General features: G+C 51.1%; 2 protein-coding genes across 6 annotated transcripts in view; both read right to left on the bottom strand.

Annotated features, from left to right (window-relative positions):
- The window catches only part of RILPL1 (Rab interacting lysosomal protein like 1), a 40611-nt gene extending 20353 nt beyond the window's left edge, over positions 1-20258 (bottom strand). For all 4 annotated transcript variants that reach the window (XM_027576327.2, XM_027576325.2, XM_027576326.2 and 1 more), the window contains exons 1-2: positions 19776-20258; positions 13333-13483 (exon numbers count right to left, since the gene is read on the bottom strand). In XM_027576327.2, coding sequence (XP_027432128.1) covers positions 13333-13483; positions 19776-20084 — 460 coding nt within the window. In that variant the 5' untranslated portion in view covers positions 20085-20258. The remainder of the gene's footprint in view (positions 1-13332; positions 13484-19775) is intronic.
- On the bottom strand, positions 20085-21792 carry LOC113912704 (arabinogalactan protein 1-like). 2 transcript variants are annotated; one of them, XM_027576329.2, is made up of 2 exons: positions 21122-21792; positions 20085-20987 (listed from the first exon to the last, which is right to left on the bottom strand). In XM_027576329.2, exons 1-2 carry the CDS (start codon positions 21252-21254, stop codon positions 20119-20121), a joined length of 1002 nt encoding a protein of 333 aa, XP_027432130.2. In that variant the 5' UTR covers positions 21255-21792; the 3' UTR covers positions 20085-20118. The 2 variants fall into 2 exon arrangements, with proteins under 2 accessions (XP_027432130.2, XP_027432131.2); XM_027576330.2 differs by having other exon boundaries at positions 20161-20581; positions 21122-21789.
- Between the last annotated feature and the right edge of the window lie 3049 nt (positions 21793-24841).

The raw sequence follows: 24841 nt of genomic DNA, 5'->3' as shown, positions 1-24841 counted from the left end.
TGCTCGCTCCGGAGGTTTCAGGGGAGAACGGGTCCTTTCTTTTTCCAGCTTCTGGTGGCTGCCAGCGTTCCTTGGCTTGTGGCCTCATCACTCCAGTCCTTGCCTCCGTGGTCCCACGGCCTCCTCCTCTTCTGTGTGTGAGACCTCTCTGTGCCCCCCTCTTATAAAGACACTTCGATTGCATTTAGGACCTGAATAATTCAGGATAACCTCCCCATCTCAAGATCTGAAACGAAATCACATCTGTAAAGATTTTACCGTATAAAGTAACATCCACAGGTTTCAGGGATTAGGGTCTGATATTTTGGGGGACCCTTATTTGGCCTCCTCCAGGCACCGGGGCAGACAGCTAATCCTTGCTTCCCAGGAGCAGTGGTGGTCAGGCTCAACCGCAGGCTAACTTGGTTCTCCTGTGTTCGGGGGGCATGGGGCTGATGTTCCAGGCATCTGAGAAGAGTCGTTTCTTCTGTGTGTGACTCCTCCACTATTCCCCCGACACGACTCCCTCGTCCAAGTTGCTCCATCCCATCTGAATCTCTCCCCTCCCCTGCCCTGGATATTCCCAAGCAGGTAATCACCATGAAGAACGAGCATCTGTGGTGTCCAGAAAGGTGTGTGATGCTGCCGGGGCCACAAACCCGGATAAGACGTGGGTCCTGCCCTTGAAGATTTTGAGATTTTATGTGACAGGCACAAACGCGGATGTCCCGGAGGGCGGCCATCCTGCCCCAACCGTCTGTATGCTGGGGTTCCCGCGTGGGAGACGCTCCGGGCTGATGGAATAGCCCGGGGGAGTCAGTCCCCCCAGACATGCACATTCCCAAAGCACAACTCACTCCCACTAAGCCCATGAAGGACAAACTGCTTTACATCCCTGCCCCTATTTTAGTGTTGTTTCCAGCCACTGGGAATGGGTGTTATTACTGTTGGTTTTTAATGTATTTTTTTAAAGATTTATTTATTTATTTATTTGAGAGAGAGAATGAGATAGAGAGAGAGCACGAGAGGGGAGAGGGTCAGAGGGAGAAGCAGACTCCCCGCCGAGCAGGGAGCCCGATGCAGGACTCGATCCCGGGACTCCAGGATCATGACCTGAGCCGAAGGCAGTCGCTTAACCAACTGAGCCACCCAGGCGCCCATTACTGTTGGTTTTTAACATCTGTCCCATCTTATAGAACCAGAAAACTGAGGCCCAGAGACAGACTTGTTCAAAGACATACAGCCAAGTGCTGGCAGAGCCGGGACTCCAAGCCCAGTTTTCGGACTCTCACGTCCCATGTCCTTTCCATGATGCCACACCGCCTTCCCACTGCAGGACAAGACTCAGAGGCTCTGCTAAGGTCACCAGAAAGTGTCACCATGGGGCAGACTCTGGTCCATACTTTCTCTGACGGGCCCACCTGCTTGGAGCACCCTCCCATCTTTTTGCACATACACACACACACGCACACACACACGCAGCGTTTATGGAGCGTCTGCTGTGTACCTGACACTGACCTAGAATCACTAGGATCGTGATGGTCAATAAATGAAACACATTTGTGCTCTGACTGACTCACAGACATCAGACAGAGATGGTGTCATTACAGATGATGGTAAGTGACACGGCAGATGTAATGGGGCCTGTAGAGCATCTCGAGGGGACCCACTGTAGACGGTGGGAGCAGAAAGCCCTCTTATAAGAGCCATTTACACTGAGACCTGAAGGACCAAAGGGCGGGCAGATGACGAGGACAAGCATTGCAGGCAAGCACCAGCAGGTGCAAAGACCCTGGGGGAAGACACTGCGAGTCTGGCGAGCTGAAGGGCGACACTGGTGACCAAAGCTAGTGGCCAAAGCACAGTGGGCAAGGGGCAGCGGGAGCTTGAGCTGCAAGCAAGCCTAGACCACGTGGGGCCTCAATGGCCAGGAAGGAGGTTGGATTTTCACCTGAAGGGGCAACAAGAGCCTCAGGGTTTTGTAGGGCCTGTAGGAAGCAGGAGGAGGGTCAGGCCGGGGAGACCAGGGAGGGGGAGCCAGAGAAGAAAGGTTGCCGGAGGGCAGGTGTGCACTATGCAAACGAGACAGGCCGGAGGGAAAGGAATTATAACAAGGACGCTGATGGCCAAGTGACCGGGAGGCTCCAGAGAGTAAGAGAAAGATGAGCTGGAACGTCTAGGTTCCAACACAACATATAACTTCTGGCTTTTGAAGCAACGTTAACCTCTCTGAGACTTACACGTGTCCATCTGCACATTTTCTACCTTCCTACCTCTCCAACAAGGCTGTGCATACAAAGTGCAGGAGGAAATCACACAAGCCGACGAAGCAGAATCCTTTCTTTACGGGCGGGCCTGGGGCCGAGACCAGCACCCAGCCTCCTCCTTGACCTGCCGGGGTGTCCTAAGCGATGCGGCTGAGAGATGCAGAGATGCCAGGCCGGGCTGGGGTGGGGAGGGGAAGCAGGGATGGAAAGAAGGGGCAGGCATCCCGACAGAACGGCTAGAATGGAAAGTCCTGAGTGCTGAGTGCTGGGGAGAAGGTAGGGACGCAGGAACGCGCGAGCATCGCTGCTCGGAGCGGCTTTGGAACACGGGCGTTACCGACCAAAGCTGAGGCACATGCTGTACGCACCAGCAGCCGCCTCCCGGGTATACGCCCAACAGGAGGAGGGCGGCTCCATAAACGGCTGCACAACCACACACTAGGAGGCTAATTAAGACTGAGACACACTGGTCAGTGAAGAAGGAAAGTGACAATCTCTACGGCACAAGACACATACAAAAACGTTCACGGGAGCTTTATTCGTAATAGCCCCAGACTGGAAACAACTGAAATGCCCATTAATAGCAGAAGACAGAGAGAAAGCGGGGTGCTAGCATGCAGAGGAATACAACACAGCATGAAGAACAAGCCACGAGCCCCACTTGGAGCTCACAAAGTCGGTGACTTCTCAGGCTCTCCTCCTCCTTCAGTGCGGCGTCAGCCTAGAGGCTGCAGCCCCCCCCCCCGCCGTACCCCTCGTGGGGTGTCCCAAGGCCCCCTGGAGGTCCTGGGCACTGGGCGCGTGCCCCTGCTAACATCCCTCAGCCACTGCTGCAAGGCAGGGCCTGGGCTCTGCCGGTGGGACAAGAGCACACCACTGATGTCTCCCAGAAGGGCATTTCTCAGACACAGCGTGTGCGCGTGCACGCGTGTGTACACGTATGTGTGCATGCATGCTGGGGCTGGAATCAGGTGGCAGCAGAATCTGAAAAAGCCACAAACACATTTGCTGTTTGCTCTCTGAGCACCTGTCCTACTACAGGCTCTGGGCCAGGGCATCAAGGGCTGAGTTCATTTAATCCTTGGTGGTGGCAGGTTGGGGGCACAGATTCCGCTCCTGGAGAAATGGGGTGGGAAGAATGGTGTGGGGGATGGCGGAGTGTGGATCTGGAGAAAAGAAACCTGGATCCGTAACCCAGCTACCTCGTTCACCTTCGGGGCGCCCCGGCTTTAACCCGAGGCTGGAGAATAAAGTGGTTAAGAGCTTGGGGTCTGAAGCCAGATTTCCTGGACTCATTCCCTGCTTTGCCGTTTGTCTACCGTTGACTTTGGGCCCATTTTCTCACTTGGAAGGTGGGATCATGGGCAGCCCCTACCCGGGGCAGGGGGAGGGCTCTTGTGAGGTTAGAGGGGTTAATCTATGTGAAGTGCTCACAACAGGCCTCAGTGTTAGCTGCCATTTTATCCACAAAATGGAAATGTTAGTCCTCCTTGTTCCAAAGGTTGCGGCTCAGATAAAGTCCAAGAGTCATTACAAAAGTGCCTGGAGAAGTTAAAAGAAGGTGGTTATGTTTTTAACAGATCCACAGACCTTGTTAAAAGCTGGAAGAGGGCTGAACAAATGTAGCCACCTAGCAATTTAGGATTCTTGGATCTAGACTTAAAGGTGCATTTGAGCAAGTGCAGGAAGAAACAAGTCCAAGGTTGGTCACAGGAGCAAAGAAATGGTTAAACACACAGGACCTTCCTTCCACACCACAGATAACCGGCCAAAAGGCTGAGATACAATGGGTAAATCAAAAAGGCAAGCGACAAAGTCACAGCAGTACTATTCATAATGGCCCAAAGGTGGAAAGAGCCTGAATGTCCATCAGTGGCTGGATGGATAAACCAGTTGTGGTCTATCTACGCGATGGAATATTAACCACCCATACAGAGGCATGACTGACCCCTGCTACAATGTAATTAACCTTGAAAACACGAAGCTAAGTGAGAGAAGCCAGACATAAAAGGCCACACGGTGTATGATTCCATTTACAGGACATGTCCAGAATACAGACAGAGAGCAGCCTCGTGGCTGCCGGAGGCTGGGGGAACGGACAGGTGGGTGGACTGGGGACTGACCACTGATGGGTGCGGGGTCTCCTTCGGGGGCACTGAAAATGTACTGGAACCAAACAGAGGTGATGGTTGCCTAAATGCTGTGAGTAAATTATGTACTAAATGCTGAACTGTATATTTTAAAATTGTTCCTCTTATGTTATGTGAATTTCACCTCAATTTTTTAAAAAAGGCAACCCAAAGAACACATAATTTTAATTTGTAAAAAAAAAAAAAAGGCAAGTGACAATCCATATGGCACAATCCCTTTAATTTGAAAAACTAAATACATGTTTCCCTGCAATGTCTGGGTAGCAGCTTTGGCTCATTGAAAAAAAAAAAAAAAACAGGCATGGACTCTGTATGCAGATGCATAAAAAGGAACGGTTTTACCTCTGCCAAGTGCCCTGAGAATGAGGCAGAGGGAATTCTCATGTATTTCTTTTGAGTTTTGTTACAGTCTTTCACAATATCAATACATGCATTAGGTTTTGTTTTTTTTAAGACCAAACAACCACCACCCACATGCCCATACTGTCTGCACCCCTTGATAGCTGAAGACAAAAACGTCCCAAGAAGACTGAGAGCCACTTGCCCCAAACCTCACTGCTCATCAGTAGCCATGTGGGAGCTGCAACGCAGGTGTCCTGACACCAGACCAATGTGCTCCTCACCCCATCAGAACCAGAACGGTGCCTTCCCAGTGGGATGAGCACGACAAGGAGAGCGAACATTTACTGAGCACCTGCCACGGGCAGTGACGGGACTGAGTGCTTGTGGGGCGGACAGTGCTGGTGCGCCGACGCCCTCGGGTCCCTGTGTCCGCCCGCACTCCTTGTCAATGTGCCTGTGCCACTGACCAGGCACCGGGGGCCACTAAACCGGCGGGCTCGAAGGGCAGGAAGGTGAGTGTCACACTCCAGAGCTCACAGCCCTCCACAGGCTCTGCCCGAGTCCCACCCTTGCTGCATGCTTCCCCCCACTTCCCTTCCTGCTTCCTCGACTCCCCAGCGGTCTCCTCTGGGGGTGCTCCCTTCATAAATCACCGGCACAGGAATCGTCACATCAGAGTCTCCTTCTAGAAGAATATAATCCACGCTGTACTTAGCTCCTTTTATCCTCGGAACGCCTTCCGAAATGGGATTCCTGTTGTCCCCATTGTAGAACCAAAGCAACCCGAGGTATACAAAGGCTGGTAGACTCACGCCAGGCTGCACGGCTGGTCAGTGGCACTACGGAACTCAAACTCAGGCAGTCTTGGCTGCAGAGCACCCACACTCTTGCAAACCACTGCCATACTGCCGGCCTCCCACAGCCCACGATCCTTATGTTATCGGCAAGTGGACTGGATAGAATAGCATTCCCCCAAACTTATGTCCGTCTGGAACCTCAGAATGTGATCCTGTGTGAAAACAGGGTCCCTGCAGCTAAGATGAGGTCACGCTGCACGAGGGTGGGCCCTAAATCCTAACACTGGTGTCCTCATAAGAGAAAGGAGAGGGAGCTTCAGAACAGAGGAGGCCACGAGACAGTGTGACTGTGCTGAGGCTGGAGGGACACAGCCATAAACCAAGGAACCCCGGCTGCTCCAGCAGCTGAACAAAGCAAGGCGGGATCCTCCCCTACAGCCTTTGGACTGAGTGCAGCCCTAAGGACACCTTAATTTTGGACTTCTGGCCTCCAGGTCTGTGAGCGAGCACATTTCCGTGGCTTTAAGCCCCCCAGCTTGGGGTGCTTTGTTACATTAGCCTGAGAAAACTAATCCAGGAAGGCCCAGCGAGGGTGCGCAGCCAGTTTCTTACCGAGCTAAAATTCAGACCAGTCACTCCTGGCTTCCATGTACGGTTTGACGGGTCGTGCAAAATCAACACCACTGCCCTCAGGGACATGCCTTACTGGACAGCTGCGAGGCTGATGCTGTATATACTTTTCTCTCAACCATCCTGGGAGTCTGGAGTTGCCGTTCCCATGTCACAGGTGAGGAACCTGAGGGTGGGAACGGTTGGTCCCCCTTCCCCAGGTGACCCAGTTGGGAAGGGTGGGGCTGGGACTTGAACTCAGGTGTGCCTCACTCCGCTGCACGTTCTCCTTACAAAGGGCTGCTCCATCCAGCAGTCCCTGAGAACACGCTGCCTTGTGTTTTTCGGGACACTGCAGTTCTAGGCTGCCCTTCAGAAAGTGGCTATGGGGGTCAGTCTTCCTCCTGACTTCCGGTGACAAAGCTGTTTGTCCGGAGCCCGAGAATTGTTTCCAGACCCTGTGCCTGCGTGTCCCTGGTCCAATGGCTTCGATCCCTGTAATTCATCTCCGTGGGTGCCAACCAGTAGCGTTTCTTGTTGCCCTCCAGCAGACAAGACAGATTTCCGAAAACAAGGGACAGAGACGTGCTTTTAAATCTGGAGACTTCCAGGGAGCAGGAGACAGCAGAATGTTGAGGTGGCTCTGAGTGCAGTACCCCCGTGCCCCGTACTGGTCTGTTAATCACTGCTGCACGTAGGGTCGGCTCCCCTAAATAGGCTTTCCCGTCCCACTCACACCACATCTCACAACAGCGCCCCTAAATCTGCAGTCAGCCCCTAGGCCTTGCCACACTGCTCACGGTGGTGCGTGGCACACAGTCTAACTGTGGAGGCTCCACCTCCCCGAAGGGACCCCTGTGCCCAACGTCTGTTCCTCTCGCAGGTGGAAGAAATGCTTTGTCCTTGCTGTGTTCCCATGGTTTCCCGTGCAAAATAAAAATAACCGGGAAAGGCATGCCTGGCATCTGCCCGGTCTCTCCACTCGGGGTGGGGCGGGGCGGGGCGGGGGGTGGTGCTGCCTGGAAAGCCCAGGCCTCCCCGAGCTAACCGTTTGGGAGCCGGACCCACGCTAGATGCCAGTTAAGTGTGTCAGATGGTGCCCGTGTGGGCTGTTTCACGGTAAGCCAGCAGGGATGTGGAGAGCTGAGGCAAAGCTCTCCCACATGGGGTGAGCTGCACGCACACAGATGCCTTGATGTGCAGAGGAGCAGCCCTGGGCTTTCAGGGCCATGGCCTGCGGCCCCCGAGGCCCCTGTGGCGGCACCGGGGCCAGCAAGGGAGTTCCCCGGTCCCCCTCAGAGGCCTCACGGTGCCCTGCAGAAGCCCCACGCACAGAAAGATGGCTGTGGCTTCTTCAGGAAATTCAACATAGTTCCCCTACAACCCGGCAATTCAACTCCCAGGTCTACACCCCGAAGCACCGAAAACACACATCCGCACAAAAACTTGGAATGTTCATAGCAGCACTATTCACAATGGCCAAACGCTGGAAACAACCCAAGTGTCCATCGACAGATGAATGGATAAACAAAAAACGGGGCCCGTCCGCACCATGGGATGTCGTTTGGCCACAAAAAGGAATGACGCACTGACACCTTCTACAACGTGGATGAGCCTCGAGGACGCCCACTCGATGAAAGACGCGACACACAAGACCACGTTAGCTGATTCCACGTACACGAAACGTCCAGAGCAGGCAAATCTCCAGAGGCAGAGAGTAGGTCAGAGGTTGCTTGTGTCTGGGGGTGGGATGGAAGTGGGAGGGGTTGGGCAGTGGTAGTTAAAAGGGTACGGTGTCTCTCTCTCTTTTTTTTTTTTTTGGAAGATTTTATTTATTTGTCAGAGAGCGAACACAAGCAGGGGGAGCGGCAGGCGGGGGAGAAGCAGACTCCCCGCTGAACAGGGAGCCCGATGCAGGACTTGGTCCCAGGACCCTGGGATGATGACCTGAGCCGAAGGCAGACGCTCAATGACTGAGCCACCCAGGTGCCCTATGGTGTCTCTTTTTAAGGTGACAAAAACATTCTAAAATTGTGGTGATGGCTGCACAACTCTGAATCTATTAAAAGCCACCGAATGGTAGACTCTAAGTGGGCAAATCGACATCTCCATGAAGCTGTTATAAAACAATAGCAAATGTTTATCTAGTGCTTCCTAGATAAGCACTTGACGTGTATTAACTCATTTAATCCTCGTAATAATATTCACATTTTACAAATGAGGAAATCAATCTACGTCAAGGTCATTAATCTGGCCACAGGTGGAATCCAGTGGAGCTCAGATTCGGACTCAGGCAATCCGGCCTCTGAGTTCATGGTCTTAACTCCTATGCTTTACTGGCTTCATGTTCTTTTTTATAAATTAATTAATTAATTAATTAGTTTACTTAGAGAGAGTGCACGCATAAGTGGGGGGGAGGGGCAGAGGGAGAATACTAAGCTGACTCCATGCCCGGCACCAAGCCCAGTGCGGCTTGATCTCAGGACCTTGAGATCATGACCTGAGCTGAAATCAAGAGTCGGACGCTTAACTGACTGAGCCACTGAGCCATGCCTTACTGTTCCTAAAAGAAAGAAGCAGATCTATACAGAGAGGGAAATTCTGCAAGATACAGTAAGTGAAAAAAATCAAGGTGCGCTATATCCAACGTGGCATCCCAGACTGGATCCTGGAACAGAAAGAGGACATTCACCTAAAATCTGGTGAAATCCAGACAAAGTCTGTGGGTTGGTTAACAGTATCATACCAATTTGGGTTCCTTAGTTGTGACCCATGACCGTGGTAACATGTCCCTATTAGGGGATACTGCGAGGGGCACTGTGGGAACTCTGTACTATCTTTGCAACTTTTCTGTAAATCTAAAATTATTCCAAAATAAAAATGTATCTTAAAACAGTAAAACAAAAACAAAACACCCAACACCCAAGGTGCTGAACAGTCTAGAATATGTTACCATCTGTGACGCGGCGGAAAAGGACATTCTCCTCCTGCATTTGTGTATGTACATTTGAACCTGCACAGAAAATCTGCAGAAAGAGAGTAAAGGGTTTCCTGTTCTAGGCAGACTGCTTGGGAACAGGAATCAGGAGTGCAAGGGAGACCAAGTTTCTCACCATTAACACTTCGGCGTTGTCTGATTAAAAAAAACAACAACAAAATGCGTGCATTTTTTGTTTTTTGTTTTTTTACTTTGGAAAATGATTTTTCTTTTTTTCTTTTTTTTTCCTAGAAAGTAAAACATTGGAAAAACTGCCATCCGTGTCCTCAAGTCTTAAGGCTGGACATTGGGGCTTCAGTTGTAGAACTCCTCAGGCTCAGGTCTCCTTTGACAGGAAATGTTAACCAAGATGCCCAAGCAATTTTCTGCTATTCAGCTTTCCAGCTGTATGCCATTTTTTAGGGAAGAAACTCAAATTTTACCTCCACCTCTGTCTAGTTCTGGGGCCCCCTGGGCAGGTGTTCCATATGTGCAACCACCCTCATCTGCTTATGTCCACCTGCTGGAGAAGGATCATCCCTCCAGACGGTCTGTCTGCCTTGCATCTCCCTGGGCTCGCTGGGCCAGGAGCTGCGGGGCTGGGGCTGGCCTCTCCTCCCCTCACACATGGACATGGACATGGCTCTACTAATCTACTGATCATATTCTCGATATTTACTGGGGTTTTTTTTTCCTGCTTTATTCTATCAATCACTAAGAGAGGCATGTTAAAATCTGCCACTATGATTGTGGATATGTTTTTATTTCTGCCCACTTTTTAAATTAGTATATGTAAAGTGTACAGTTTGGTGGGTTTTAATATGTTCACAAAGTTGTGCAACCGTCACCGCTGTTTTCATCACACCCAAAAGAAATCTCATACCCGTTAGCCATCACTCTTCCTTCCTCACCTCCTTCCAGCCCCTGGCCCCCCACCAATCTACTTTCTGTCTATAGATTTGTGTACTCTGGACATATTTCTGTTCACTTTTGCTTTATAAACTTTGAGGACAAGTTATTAGGTGTGCAGAAACTGCAAATCACATTTTCCTGATAAATTGAACTTTTTTTTTTTTTAAAGATTTTATTTATTTATTTGAGAGAGAGAGAATGAGAGATAGAGAGCACGAGAGGGAAGAGGGTCAGAGGGAGAAGCAGACTCCCCGCTGAGCGGGGAGCCCGATGTGGGACTCGATCCCGGGACTCCAGGATCATGACCTGAGCCGAAGGCAGTCGCCTAACCAACTGAGCCACCCAGGCGCCCTGAACTTTTTTCATTACAGAGTGATCTTGGCCTTAAAGTCTATTTTCTTTTGTAAAGTCTTACATTCATATAACTACACCAGCTTTTCTTTTGGTTAGTGTTTGCACGGTCTATCTTTTCTAAGCCTTTTACTGTCAACCTTTACGAGAAGTCTCTTAGAAACAACATGTAGTTGAATTTTTAAAATCTTTTTTGATAGTCTTTATCTAGAACTTTTAGTCCATTTACATCTAATATAACCTCCAGTATAACTGGTTTAAATCTCCCATCCTATAATCTACTCCTTTTCTGCTTTGTTATACTTGTTCTGTTTGTTTTTTGCCTCCATTCAAGGGACTGAGTGTGCACCATTATGCCATCGAGATACTGCAATGTACTAAGAAATATATATATCTATATATAACATAATTAAATACATATAATATATGTAAATTGAAAATATGTAACATATATATTTTGGTGTTTGACCTCCATTCTTGGCACAGAGTTCCTAAAACTCTTGTGATTTCCTAATAGAGGTGAGAGGAGTGTCTTTTGTTGTCATAACAAGCCCCTTTCCGTCATATCTGAGTTTATGATAATGAGGTGACTCTTGGTGGTCCCCCTAGAGAGCTTCAGGATGGGGTCTGGCTGCCAGAAAACCAACCGTGTGTGATTAGTGATTAGAGGGTTAGAACTTTCAGCCCTAACCCCTCCCCTCTAGGGGTGGGAAGAAGGAGCTGGAGGTTGAGCTAATCACCAATGGCCACTGATTTAATCATTCGTGCCTACATAACAAAACCTCCATTAGTCTCTGGAGTTCAGAGAGCTTCCAGTTGATGAATAAATACATCCATGTGCACAAAGGGTGGTGATGCACCCCAACTCCACTGGGACAGAAATCTCTGAGCTTGGAACCCTTCCGGAGACCTCACCCAGTGTACCTTTCTTCATCTGGCTGTTCATCTGTATTCTTTATAATATCCTTTGTATCCTTTATAAGCCAGTAATCATGTTTCTCTGAGTTTTATGAGCCATTCCAGAAAGTATTGAGCTTGTTGCGGGGCGGGGGTGTGTGTGGGAACCTCTGACTTTGAAGCCAAGTTGGACAGAAGTGAGTATCCCGGGGACCCATTACCTGCCAACTGACACCTGAAGTCAGGGCAGTCTTGTTGGACTGATCCCTTAACCTGTGGAGCCTGATGCTAACTCCAGGGTAGACAGTGTCATAACTGGATTAAATTATTGGTGCCTGGAGAGTTGGCAAATTGGTTGATGTGGGGGAGGGGGGACTGCACACAGTTGGTATCAGTGTGTTGTAATCAGAAAAATAGTTTTCCTTTTGCCAAGCTCTTCTGCCATCGTGGGAGATTCAGGCCCTAGCATGTGCCTCTCAGCCTCCAACCTGGCAGTCCAAGCGCCAGGCAGAGAGCAGGTACGTCAGTGACAAATGAGTTTACAAAGGGTCAATGAATGAGCGGTGTTCTGTCCAGAATCATTGGCCCTTGGGCACTAGAATATCACGGTGGCCCATTTGGTGGCCCCAGATCAAGGGGTCCCAGAGAGATAACAAGCTTTCCTTCAGGGGGCTGATTTCAGCCAACCTGAGCTCCAGTCCTGACTTCGCCACTAGCTTGCTGTGTGACCCTGGGCACTTCACTGCACCTCCCTCAGCCTCATTTTTTCTCATCTGTTCGACAGGGAGGCTGGACTAGGTAACCAAAAGCTCAGATTTGCTGCGTGTATGTACCAAGTACTATTCTAAGCGATCTGCAGATAGTAATTCATCCAATCCTCACCACAACCTTATGAGTGACCTACGGTTACTTCTCTCACTTTTACTCGGGGAGCAACTTAGGCACACAAAGGTCAAGTGACTTGATCAAGGTCGCTTAGGAGGTAAGTATTGGGTTAGGATTCACACCTGGGCAGTCTGGCTCTGGAGCCAATGCTTACAACCACTAAGAGTTCTGCATCCATTGCCCAGATCACATGTCAACAAAGGAAACCCAAGGAAAACAGAATTCCAGCACTTGGATCAAAATTTCCTCTTTCCTCAGGCCCTACAGTCCTTATCAGTGTGCTACTTTAGTCTCACAGAAGTGTAACTATGGTTCTGAACTTCAGCCTCCATGCAAGCCCATCTCTCACCCCATCCAGGAGGAGGGGGCTTGTGTGGAGACCCAGGGAGTTTCTTCAAGCAGAAGAGAGAGGTCTGAGATTCCCGGGGCAAGAGGCAACCTCTGATTGGGAAGGAGGCTGTAGGGGACAACAGAGCTGATGCAGCCCATAGGGCCCACACCAAATCCCATGTCTGTCTTTGCTTTCCCAAAACCAGCAGAGGGCCTGGAGTGAACGTTCTAGATACCTGTTTGCAGGATGAATGACAGTTCGGGGGCTCCAGGGCCATTCCGATCTGGTTTACTATCTTGGGTTGCTCATTGTTCAATGCGTGCCTCTGGCAGGAGTCCAGTCTCTTCCCAGAACACTTAGAATAAAATCCAAACCCTGGTCTCTAAGGGGTATGTGATCTGACCCCTCTGACCTCATCTTTAACCACCTTTGGCCTCGATCATCTTGTCCCGTTATACTGGCCTTCCCTGGCTTTCTATAAAACTCATGCCCCAGGGCATTTGAACTTGCTTCTCTCCCAAGATACGTGGCTCACTCCATCACTTCATTAGGGCTCAAATGTCACCTTGTCAGAGAGGCCTTCCTTGATCACTATATCTAAAGAAGCCCCGCCCCCCTACACCTCCATCACACCCCCCAGTTTGGGTTCTTCCAGAGCACTGGTCGCCATCCGAAACCATGCCGTCTTATCTGTTTACATAGCCATCATCCTGCTCCTCCACGCTAGAACCTAAGCTTCACGAGGGCTTTGTCTTGTCCACTGCATATCCCCTGTGCCTATGATCACTGCAGAAGCAGCCTTCTCCCAGCCTCCCAGGACGGCCCCTCCCCTTACCTTCATGCTTCTGGAACTCCTCCTCAGAGAAGCTGGTATCTTTGTGCGAGAGGTTGGTCATGAGCTGCTTGTTCTCCTCCTGCAGCTGGGCGATCTGAGAAAGGAGGTCCTGCGCCTCCCCCCGCCACACGTCCTCCACCAGCTCCAGCTCCTGCGAAGGCGACGAGCCAGCATCGGGTCACAGCCTGCCCAGGCAGCAGCCTCATATCCACACCCCCCCACCCTCGGGAGCGGTTCGGGCCTGCCAGGGCTCCCCCTGAAGGCGGGCACACTGAGAACAGGGCCGCCACTAGTCCACACAGCAACTCTGCAAGAAACAGAAGGTGCCCTTATTCCGGGCAAGGCCTGCATTTGTGCTTTAGGATTCGGCCAGGTTTAGAACAGCCTCAAGAGCCGCAACTGTACCTTGTAAACTATCTAGACAGAGAGAGCACGCGGATGAGCAGCCCTGCACCACGGGGACCCTGACATTCCCAACCTCTCCGGGGACGTCACGGCCCTGATCTGTGGACAGACCCTGAGTCAGGACCCACCTGTCTCCAAGGGACAAAGGGGCTGCAAAGATGCTGGGGATGCCAGCCGGCCCCAGTGCCCCTTGTATGTCTGATACTGGCATCTCTTCAAGGGATCTTGGGCAACCAATGCACTTTACAACTCTGAGCCTCAGTTTCCCTTCGCCGGGGAGCCAAATATAAAGATTCAAGGGGCTGACGTGTGGATAACTAGGATTAGTCTATTAAAATCATTTTGTGGATGGCTGTAATCAAAGAAACAGACAGAAGGATTGACAAGGATATGAAAAAATTGGAAGCCTCAGGCCCCGCTGGTACAGCCACCGTGGGAAACAGCCTGGCAGCCCCTTATTAAGTTAAACAATTACCACGTGACCAGCAATTCCAATCCAAGGATCTGCCCAAGAGAAATGAAAACACAACGTCCACATAAAAATCTGTATGTGAGTGTTCACGGCGGCATCATCCGCAAAAGCCAACATGTAGAAACCACCCAGATGTCCACCAACGGATGAACAGCGTGGATCAACCTTGAAAACATGATGCTAAGTGCAAGTAGGCCGCACAGTGTATAACTCCACTGATGGAAATCTCCAGAACAGGGAAACCCACAGACACAGAAAGCAGACGGGCACTTGTCCAGGGTGGGAGGGTCAGTGGGGGAAGAAGTGACTACTCACTGGTATGAGTTTTCTTTCCCAAGTAATGAAAATGTCTAAAATTGATTCTGGGGGCTCCTGGGTGGCTCCGTCCGTGAAGCTTTCGCTTTCAGCTCAGGTCCTGATCCCAAGGTCCTGGGATCGAGCCCCGCGTCGGGCTCCCTGCTCTGCGGGAAGCCTGCTTCTCCCTCTCCCTCTCCCCCTGCTCATGCTCTCTCTTTCTCACTCTCTCTCAAATAAATAAATAAAATCTTAAAAAAAAAATAAAAACGAGTCTGGTGGAAGTTACACAACTCTGTTGAATAGACCAAAAACCACTGAATTAGACACTTTAAATGGGTGAACTATATGGTATGCGAATCATATTCAATAAAGCTGTAACCAAAAAAAAAAAGATCTTTGGTAAAACCAGAAACTAAACATAGCACAATCGCTGTTGCAGGGACACAGTGCTGGTTTAAAAAGCAAAGATACTGGAGCCTGTTGACCCAAGTTTGAATCCCGTCTCTGCCACTTAGTAGCTGATCCCGGAGAAGTTATTTGACCTTTGGGTGCCTTGGAAATGTGGAAAATAGTGTGATGTCTACCTCCGAGGGCTGTCATGAAGCTGATGTCAATGTCTGGAAGAGTGCCCAGCACCCAGAAAGTACTAAAGATGTGTTTGCTGGTTTCTGTTCCTCCTACAGCCTGTCACCAGCCGGCCCAGGTGGCCGGATAAACGGCCTCCGTTCATCTTTTAAGTACATCCCTAAATCCCCATCTCCTTTGTCAGGAAGCCTGCCGCAGTGGGGAAATGAAAGGTAATAACTAAGTATTCGCCCAGCTGGTTCAAGGTCACCAGGCGAGGTGAAGGACAGGGCCAGACGGCAGACTGAGGGAGCGGGCATGCGGCCTTCCCATGCGCAGGTGTGGGCTGGAAGCAGCGGCAGGCTCTCCCACGCTCTCTCTCTGCTCCCACCTGGCGCAGGCTGAGCACAGAGGCCCCTGGGGGCAATGGTCAGGTGTACCTGACTGCGCATCTGGCTCCCCAGAATGGGGAGAGTCTCCTGGGTTATCCAGGTGGCCCAATGTAATCACAAGCGTCCTCCTCAGTGAAAGAGGGAGGGAGGGGGGTCAGAGTGGGAGACGATGTGGTGACAGAAGCAGAGGTGAGAGTTAGAGATCCGAAGTCGTCTGCCAGCTGTGAGGATAGAGGAAGGGGCCAAAACGCAAGGCGTGCAGGTGGCCTCTGGAAGCTGGAAAAGGCAAGGAAGTGGATTCTCCCCTAGAGCTGCCAGAAGGGATGAATTTCCTGACATCTTGATTTTAACCCACTGAAACCCATGTGTGATTTTTGACCTCCAGAATTTTATGCAGTATTATCCATATTGATATGACCCATAAATATCCAACTCTGCATTATCATAATAAATTCGTGTTACTTTCAGCCAGTAAGTTGTGGTAACTTGTTAGGCAGCAATAGGAGATGAATACAGACTTTAACCACTAGAGTTTTTTCTTTCCCCCTTTCCTAAAGGGGGTGGGCGGGGGGTATGGTTCTTGCCTCTGAGCTGACCACGGCGAATTTAATCTAGCCCCCATACCAGCTAAAAGGCTCTTCCAGGAAGTCACCGCTGATTGATTGATTACTTCCTTTGCCATCTTCAAATTCCATATGCTGGCCTACGAGGCCCAGTATAATCAGAACCCTGCATCTCCCTGATCTCACCTCCCACCTCTATTCCTTACTCACTCTGTTCTAGCCACATGGGCCTTCTCTGTGTTCCCTTTTTTTTTTTTTTTGTTTTTTTTTTGACAGAGAGAGTGAGTGAGCAAGTGAGAACAAGCAGGGGGAGCAGCAGAGGGAGAGAGAGAAGCAGACTCTCCACTGAGCAGGGACCCCGACTTGGGGCTTGGCCCCAGGACCCTGGGATCATGACCTGAGCCGAAGGCAGATGCTTCACCGACAGAGCCGTGTAGGTGCCCCCTCCATTGTGTTCCCCGAACACACCCATTCCGACCTCAGGGCCTTTGCACTTGCAGTGGCATCTGCCTTGAACGCCCCACCCTGCCTCACCCACACTTGATTCTTGATTCAGATCTCAGCTCAGATGTTACCTCCTCTGGGAAGCCTTCCTGACTGCTCCATCTATTAGACCCCCATCCTGGCCAGTCTCTTTCATATCACCCTGTTTTATTTTCTTCATGTCACTTATCATAAGCTGAAAATTTAAAAACTTTGAAAAAATATCTCCTCACACCAGAATTGCACCATCTGACAGAGTAGCCACAAACCACATGTGGCTGCTGAGCACTTGAAACGTGGCTGGACCGAACTGGCACGTGCAATAAGGGTTAAATATGCACCAGATTTCAAAGACATAGTGAAAAAAATGCAAAATATTTCTTTAAAAATTTTGAGGGTAACCCTGTGAGGTGATGGATGGTAACTAAATTTACTGTGGTGGTCACTTCGCAATATACACAAATATCAAATCATGATGCTAAAACTAACACAGTGTCACATATCAATCAGATTTCAACAAAAAATAATTTCTTTATGTTGATTACATATAGAAATAGTATTTTGCATAGGTGGGCTTTGATATGATATGTTATTAAAATTAACCTCATCTGTGTCTTTTTATTAATAGAGGACAAGCCACATAATTTTTCTATGGGACAGCTCTGCACTAGAAAGTCAGGCCCATGAGGGCAAAAACGTCACCTGTTGTGGTCACCGCTGTCTCCCCAGTGCCCAGAACAGTAGGTGCTCAATAAACACATGGGTTGAATGAGTAAATGAACAACATACACTGTTACCATTATAGACAACTGTATCTGCCATCACTTTCTAAGCCTATTTGTATTTTTTCCTGTCTTCCCAGTTACCCACCCACTGCCTGAGGTGAGGATGCAGCTTCCTCTGTCTCTACACTGCCCATGTCACCCAGGAGGGCACCTTGCACGCCGTGGCCCATCCACAGGGTTGCAGACTGAGTAAGCAGATCGAATGTGTTAAGACGGTGGCCTGAGTCTGTGTGATGAGCAGAACTGACTGAGTTTGGGGGTGTGCTTGGGGGAAGGGTTGGTGGAAGACCGGGTGCATGCTTTACTGGAGCCACGTATGCTGAGAGAGAAAGAGTGTGGGGGGCGAGGCAAAGGAAGGAAGGAGGAATGAACAAACTGATAAGACCAAGGACACGCTCAGAAGATTTTTGTGGAAATAACACCGTGAAGAGCCTTTGAGACCACAAGAAAAAAAAAATCAGATGAGTCTCTATTGATCCTAAGAATACAGAGAAAAGGGGATCTGGGCTGGGATGGGAAAAGGGTTTTGTCCTCTGATTTATGAGAGACCATCCTCAGTGTTTACAACAAAAGCCCCAGCTCTGAACACGCTGGGGTTTACTTCCTGGCTGATAGCGTTTTCCAGAAGTGACAAGTGCAGCTGGTTGGGAATTCCATCTGACTCCAGGCCTAGTGGCCTCCGATGGCTCCCAACGGTGTCTCCCAGCCCAGTTGCTGCAGAACTCAAACGCCAAGGGTGGGGACACAGGTGCCAGGACTTCTGAGTGACCTGGGCTAAGCTCCTAGGCCCCAGTTAATAAGAGGCAGCCACATGATAGGATTTCAAAGATCCCCTCCCCCAACTCTCTAAGAGATGGGGCGGTGAGGGTCTGGGGTAGGAGGAGGGGTGCCGGAGATGGGGGTAGGGTCTCTATGAACACCTCACTGAAAGCCTCTCCAGGCCTAAGGACAACAGTTAACACTTTTAAGGCCCTCACAATGGGCCAGGCTCTGTCCCAAACACTTTATATAAGTTAACCAACCCTTTCCACCACAACCCCATGAGATGTGTGCTATTATCATCCCCATTTTACAGCTGAGGAAACAGGCACAGAGAAGCGAGGTGACTTGCCTAAGATCACATCATGGCAGGGTTTAAAACCAGGCCGTCTAGCTCCAAAGTCCCTGCTCTGGGGAACTTGACATTAATTACAGGGCCGGGGCATTTTCAAGCTCTCAGTGTGATCTTGAAATGTTGCCTAACACTTGGGAGCTTGAGTTTCCTTCCTGACCTCAGGGCATAGGGACCTGTGAGGACAAACACCTTTAAACCTCGCAAACACTAGTGCTCTTAGCCACTCACAGTTCTGCGCCCAGATTAAGACACAGCCACCGATGGGGCTATGTTCCTTGAAACACAATAGGTTATGGCTTGCCAGGGAGGTTCAGAGAGGCCAAGTGTATTTCCTGAGGCCACACAGCAAGCCGGAGCCCACTCAGGCACCCTGATTCCTCCAAGGAAAGGCGTTTCCTCCTATTCTCTGTCCAAAGGGTCTGACAGAATCTTCCCTGGGCTGAGGTTGGGGCAGGAAACCACACATCTCCCACTTCCTTTTCCCCAGGCACTTTGTCTAGACTCCCAGCCCAGTAGGGAGGCCCTGATTCACGTTCCTGGAGGGATTCTTGTTCATAGAGCAGAGGCTTAGCTTTAAAGCTGCCCCAGACCATGTCCATCCCCCAAATCAGGGAAGAAGCACTAGAGTTACCTCCACTGGGGCTGGGATTCTCTCAGCACTAACGTGGGATAAATCCCCCCCCCCCCCACCAATTTTCTTCATCTGTAAAATGAAGATAGTACCTGCCTCGCAGAGTTCTGTGAAGATTAAAGATAAAACCAAGGAGGGGAAAGCACTTCAGATTAATAAACTAGAAGAAACCCTGGGAAACAATTTGCAAATAGAATCCCAGAGATTGGGGGGTCAATGAGCTCCCTGGCTGGAGGTCATATCCCCTTTGCTTTGGGGGGTTTTGGGGTGAGAAGCAGAGGGGCTTGATGTCAGATCTTCTTGGGTAACATTGAAGGGCAGAGGGCTTATTTCATTTCTGGAAAATAATATTATCTAAACACTAGATATATCCCACTTAATTCTTATAAGGCGGGTCTTACTACTATCACTATTTGACATGCGAGGAAGTAAAGCACAGAGAGGTTGAGTAACTTAACCAAGGTCACACCGCTATTACATGGTAAAAGTGGGACTGGAACTCAGGTCTGACTCCGAAGAACTGCCCTTAATCTCTGAAACGGTATATGACAGGTGGTGCTGGCTGGACAAAAGAGGGCCAGGGGCCTCCCTCCCTTCGTCTTTCAGCCAGTCGGGTCCCTTCTCATCTAGTCCCTGCATACACACAGCGTGCACCTAAGCTGCCCGACGCTGAAGGGCCCTTTGGTCCCAGCGGCCCCATTCCCCGGATGGGCATATTGAGGCCGCTCGCTGCCCACCTTCTGGTGCTTGCGCTCCTTCTCGATGCGGTCCATCCTCTCCAGTCGCAGGCGGTCCAGCTCCAGGCGCAGCTCGTCCAGCTCAGGCGCGACGTGGTGGCGGCTGACCAGAACCTCCAGGATCTCCAGGACACGCACGACCTTGGGCATGAGGCGCGCGATGGCCTCGCAGCCGTGCTGGTCGATGACCCGCTCGAACTCGTGGCCCACGAGCGACGCGATGTCGTACACGTCCATGACGGTCAGCTCCGCCACGTTCTTCTCCAGCGCCGACTCGGCCGCCAGCGACGACCCCCGGTCCTCCTCCATGGCGCCCCGCCCGGCCTCTCCCCCACCCCGCAAACTAGTGCAACTCCCAAACTTGCCGCTGTCGAGGGCAGCGCCGGGCCGGGCCCACCTCGCGCCGCCGCCGGCGGTCCGCGCTCAGCTGGTCCTCTGGCGAGGGCGCACCGGGCGGCCGGCCCGCGTCCGCATGGGCGGGGACGGCGGACCGCGAGCCGGAGGGCTGCGCGCGGGGGGCGAGTCTCGGCGCGCGGCTCGGCCCGGAGCCTGCTCCCCGGCGGAGGAGGCGGAGGCGGAGGCGGAGGCGGAGGAGGCGGCGGCGGCGGCGGCGGCGGCGGCGGCGGCAGCGGCGAGGAAGGCGCGCGTGCGCAGGCCCGCGGCGCCTCCCAAGTTGGGAATCCGAGTTGGGCGCAATGGAGGCGCGGGGTCTAGATGGAGAGGGGGCCCCGTCGCCCTCGGAAACAGTTCTCGCCCGAGGGTCGCCCCTGCGCCCGGGGCCGGAGAAGGAAGGGTGGCCGCGGCTCCTGCAGGAAACTTTGGTGGCGGCGGCGAGACCGGCTGACCGGCTCCCCCCGCGTGGCTGCCGCGCGCCCCGCCCCGATCCCGGCCTGGCGAGGGGCGCGCCCGGCTTCCGCCGCCCGAGGGCGCCCGGGTGCCCGCGTGCCCGCGGGCCCCGCACCGCGACCCGCAGACTGGGCGGCACCCCCCACCCCCGCCGGACCTTCCTCCTCGCCGTCCCCCCCACCCCCCCGGTGCGTCCGGTCGCGCCGCCCCCCGCTCCGGCCCGGTCCTGGCTCCTCCTCTCCCACTCCCGCCGGGGAGGGGTCGAGGCTAGCCCGGAGGGGAGGGGGCGGAGGCGGTGGGTGGTGGGTGGTGGGTGGTGGGGCGGACGCTGGTCTCTGGACGCTTCGCCGAGCGGAGGGGCAGCCTCTGCGTTGGAGAGGAATGGAGGGGTGGCGAGGTGGACTCGGGGATGGGGCCCATGCTGGGGAGAGAGCGAGGACCACCGCCCCCGCACCCCCACCCCACCACCCCCCAGCCCGCAGACCCGGTCACAGGCGGACCTGGTGGCGCCGGGCCCTGCGCTCCAGTACAGGCGCCCGAGAGGGGCACAAGGAAGGGTGGAGGGGTCCCCTGCCCCCGAAGCCGGGCTGCCCCGCCCGCAGAGCCACGTCCTTTAGCAGTTCCTTGTGACATAAACACCGCTTCACAGAGGAGGTGAGGCCGGGGTTTGGATCTCGGCACCGCGAGTTTTCTTGTCCAAGCCCCCTGTCCTTTTGACCTGGCTAAATGCCCTAGTCCATCCGACACCCCGCCCCCAGCAGAGTCTTTCCAGAACCCACCAAGTCCTCACACCCTTCCCATGCGCCACGCAGGGCTTAGGGACCCTCCTCTGCATTCCCACAGCCCGCTGCCTTCTCCCACGGAACTGCCCCTCGCACGCTGAGTTTTAACCGTGTGGTTACACAGACGCCTCCCCCATGAGACTGGGAGCTCCTTGAAGGCATTAAAAAATACTGTAACGCCCTTATAGCCCTAAAACCCCCACCAACCTGGCACATACTGATTAAAAAAAAATTAAGTTGAAAATGTATTGGACATCTATTTCGTATTTAATTCTAAGTGCTTTACGAATAAATACTGCTTCATTTAATCTGTACTCTATTGGTTCTCAGACCGTGGCCTAATGACCACTGGGGGTCTCCAATACCCAGAGGGTCTCCGTGAGGTGGTCCCTTTTGCCAGCTTCATATCAATATGAGGCAAGATGTTCTTGGCATATTTAACGCAGAACAGCATCTCACAGTAAGATTGAACCGTGCAGAAGCAGATGTGAGGATCCTGCCCTCTTCCAATGAGCTAGACATTAAGGAGATTTGCAAAAATGCAAAACAACGCCACTGTTTTCAGTGTTTTGTTTGGGAGCATAGTTACTTGTATTAAAAATATGCATGTTAAAATGTCATGTATCTGCTTTTGAATTAATATTTTTTAAAAATCAGTTTAAATTTCTAGTTACAGTAGATATCCATAGATAGAACACACTTAATGAAATCTCTTTAGAGTCTTCAGTAGTTTTTGAGAGTGCCCTTGGAGAAGGCTCTCTGAGACCGGAAGGTTTGAGAACAGCTGCGTCACCACATCCTAAAAAAGTATTATTATCCCACTTTTACAAATGAGGAAACTGAGTCATGGAGTGCTCAAATAGCTTGCCCAAGCCTGAGCAGCTGGTAAGTGCTAAAACCAGAGGTCAGATCTGTGCACAGCAACCTAATGAGGTGGACATGGGATTATCCCCATCCTAAATCAAGGCCAGTGAGAAATAGGGGCATTCTCTTCCTGTAGCTAATATACCAAGTTGCCACAAACTTGGTGACTTAAAACTATAGAAACGTATTCTCTGACAGTTCAGGAGGCCGGAAGTCTGGACTCAAGGTGTTGGCAGGACTGGGCTCGCTCTGAAAACTCTTGGGAGTATCCTGCCTTGTGTCTTCCAGACTCGGGGATCCTTAGTTTGTGGCCACATCACTCCAGGCTCTGCCTCTGTCTTCAGGTGGCCTTCTCCATGTGTGTCTTCTCTTTTGTGTCTCTTATAAGAACCCCTGTCATTGGGGGGCACCTGGGTGGCTCAGTTGGTTAAGTGACTGCCTTCGGCTCAGGTCATGATCCTGGAGTCCCGGGATCGAGTCCCACATTGGGCTCCCTGCTCAGCAGGGGGTCCGCTTCTCCCTCTGACCCTCCCCCCTCTCATTCTCTCTCTCAAATAAATAAATAAAATATTAAAAAAAGGGGCGCCTGGGTGGCTCAGTCGTTGGGCGTCTGCCTTCGGCTCAGGTCATGATCCCAGGGTCCTAGGATCGAGCCCCGCATCGGGCTCCCTGCTCGGCGGGAAGCCTGCTTCTCCCTCTCCCACTCCCCCCGCTTGTGTTCCCTCTCTCGCTGTGTCTCTCTCTGTCAAATAAATAACTAAAATCTTAAAAAAAATAAAATATTAAAAAAAAAGAACACCTGTCATTGGATTTAGAGCCCATCTGCACAATCCATGATGATCTAATCTCAAGATCCTTAACTTAATCACATATGCAAAGACTCTTTTTTCCAAAGAAAGTCTCCGGTTCCGTGATTGAGACAAGGAAGTATCTTTTGGGGCAGGGTGGCACCATTCAACCCACTGCAGGAGGTAATTAACTTGCTTAAGGTCCCACAGCTGGGAGGGATGGAGCTGAACCCAGTGGGTGCCCATGTTGAGTGAAGGAATAAATAATGAATGCCCAGATTGGGGCAGTTTTGCCCTCAAGGCAGCAAAGATGTAATTAGCATCATTGGCTGAGAGGGACAATGATTGAGGATCTGGAGAGCCGGCCTGAAGCCTGACCTTAAGACCAGGGCAGGAAAGGGTGGGGAGGAGGAGGGAGACAGAAGTCTGAGGTAACCCCAAATGGTGAGCCCAAGTGCTTAGGAGAATGGCTAGTCTTAAGTAAGGAGAGGCAGGCAAGTCTGGTGGGTAAGCTTCCAGGGCCTCTCTGTGCTCTAACCCTGGTGCAGTCACTGACCAGGTGTGTGAGCTTGGGCAAACCAAATGACCTTTCGCGGCCTCAACTTCCCACTCTGTTAAGTGGGATCGTAGAGGGTAATTGTTATTATTAAATGAATCAACGTATGTGCTGGCCTCACCCAGTGCTATAGAACAGTTAGTTTCTATCATCATCACCGTCATCGTTGAAGATAACTGGAGGAGATATCTGGTCTGGGTGTAGATGTCGCTGTCTAGTTCACAATCGGAAATGTGGACCTGGGACTCAGGACCAGAGCAATGATAAGACCTATATTGACATTCATTCATTCAATAAGTATTTAGCTCTTCATATATGCCAGGTACTATGCTAACCCTGTGGGATGTGGCAATATGCAAAAGACAGGATTGCTGCTCTTGTGGGGAACAGAAGGAAACAAGTAAAACCAAAAATAAACTGATTTCAGATAGAGCAAGAAAGGGTTGAAAAAAGAGAGGAGAATCAAGAAATTAGTGTGTCCCAGAAACCAGGTGTGTTAGCACAATTCATTTGGAAAAAGAGTCACACCCACTGTATTTTTTCAACTATAAATATTTTATTTTATTATTTTTTTAAAGATTTTATTTACTTGACAGAGAGAGCACAAGCAGAGGGAGAGAGAGGGAGAAGCAGGTGCCCTGCTGAGCAAGGAGCCCGATGTGGGACTCGATCCCAGGACCCTGGGATCATAACCTGGGCTGAAGGCAGCTGCTTAACCCACTGAGCCACCCAGGCATCCCTCAACTATAAATATTTTAATCTGTATTTCTGAAAGATACTGAAACCATGTATCCATACTACTACCACCCTTGAGAAAGTTAATAATTTCTTCTTATCAAATATCCACAGTGTTCAAAATGTCAGTTGTCTCATCAATTTATTTCTTTACAGTTTTTGTTTAACTCAAGATCCAGATAGTATTCACATATTGCAATTAGTTGATATGTCCCTTATTCTCTCTCTTTTTTAAGACTTTATTTATTTATTTGAGAGAGAGAGAGAGAGAGAGCGAGCATGAGCGGGGGAGGGGCAGAGGGAGAAGCAGGCTCCCCGCTGAGCAGGGAGCCCAGATGTGGGACTTGATCCCAGGACCCCAAGATCATGACCTGAGCCGCAGGCAGACACTTCACCAACTGAGCCACCCAGGCGCCCCAGATGGACTCATTTTTAATGTTTATTTAGATATGAATCACATGCAATAATGTCCACCTTTTTCAGTGTGTACAATCC

This window comes from Zalophus californianus, chromosome 14, assembly GCF_009762305.2.
Source record: "Zalophus californianus isolate mZalCal1 chromosome 14, mZalCal1.pri.v2, whole genome shotgun sequence".
Classification (NCBI taxonomy): Eukaryota; Metazoa; Chordata; class Mammalia; order Carnivora; family Otariidae; genus Zalophus; species Zalophus californianus.
This window is presented reverse-complemented; position numbering and strand designations above follow the sequence as displayed.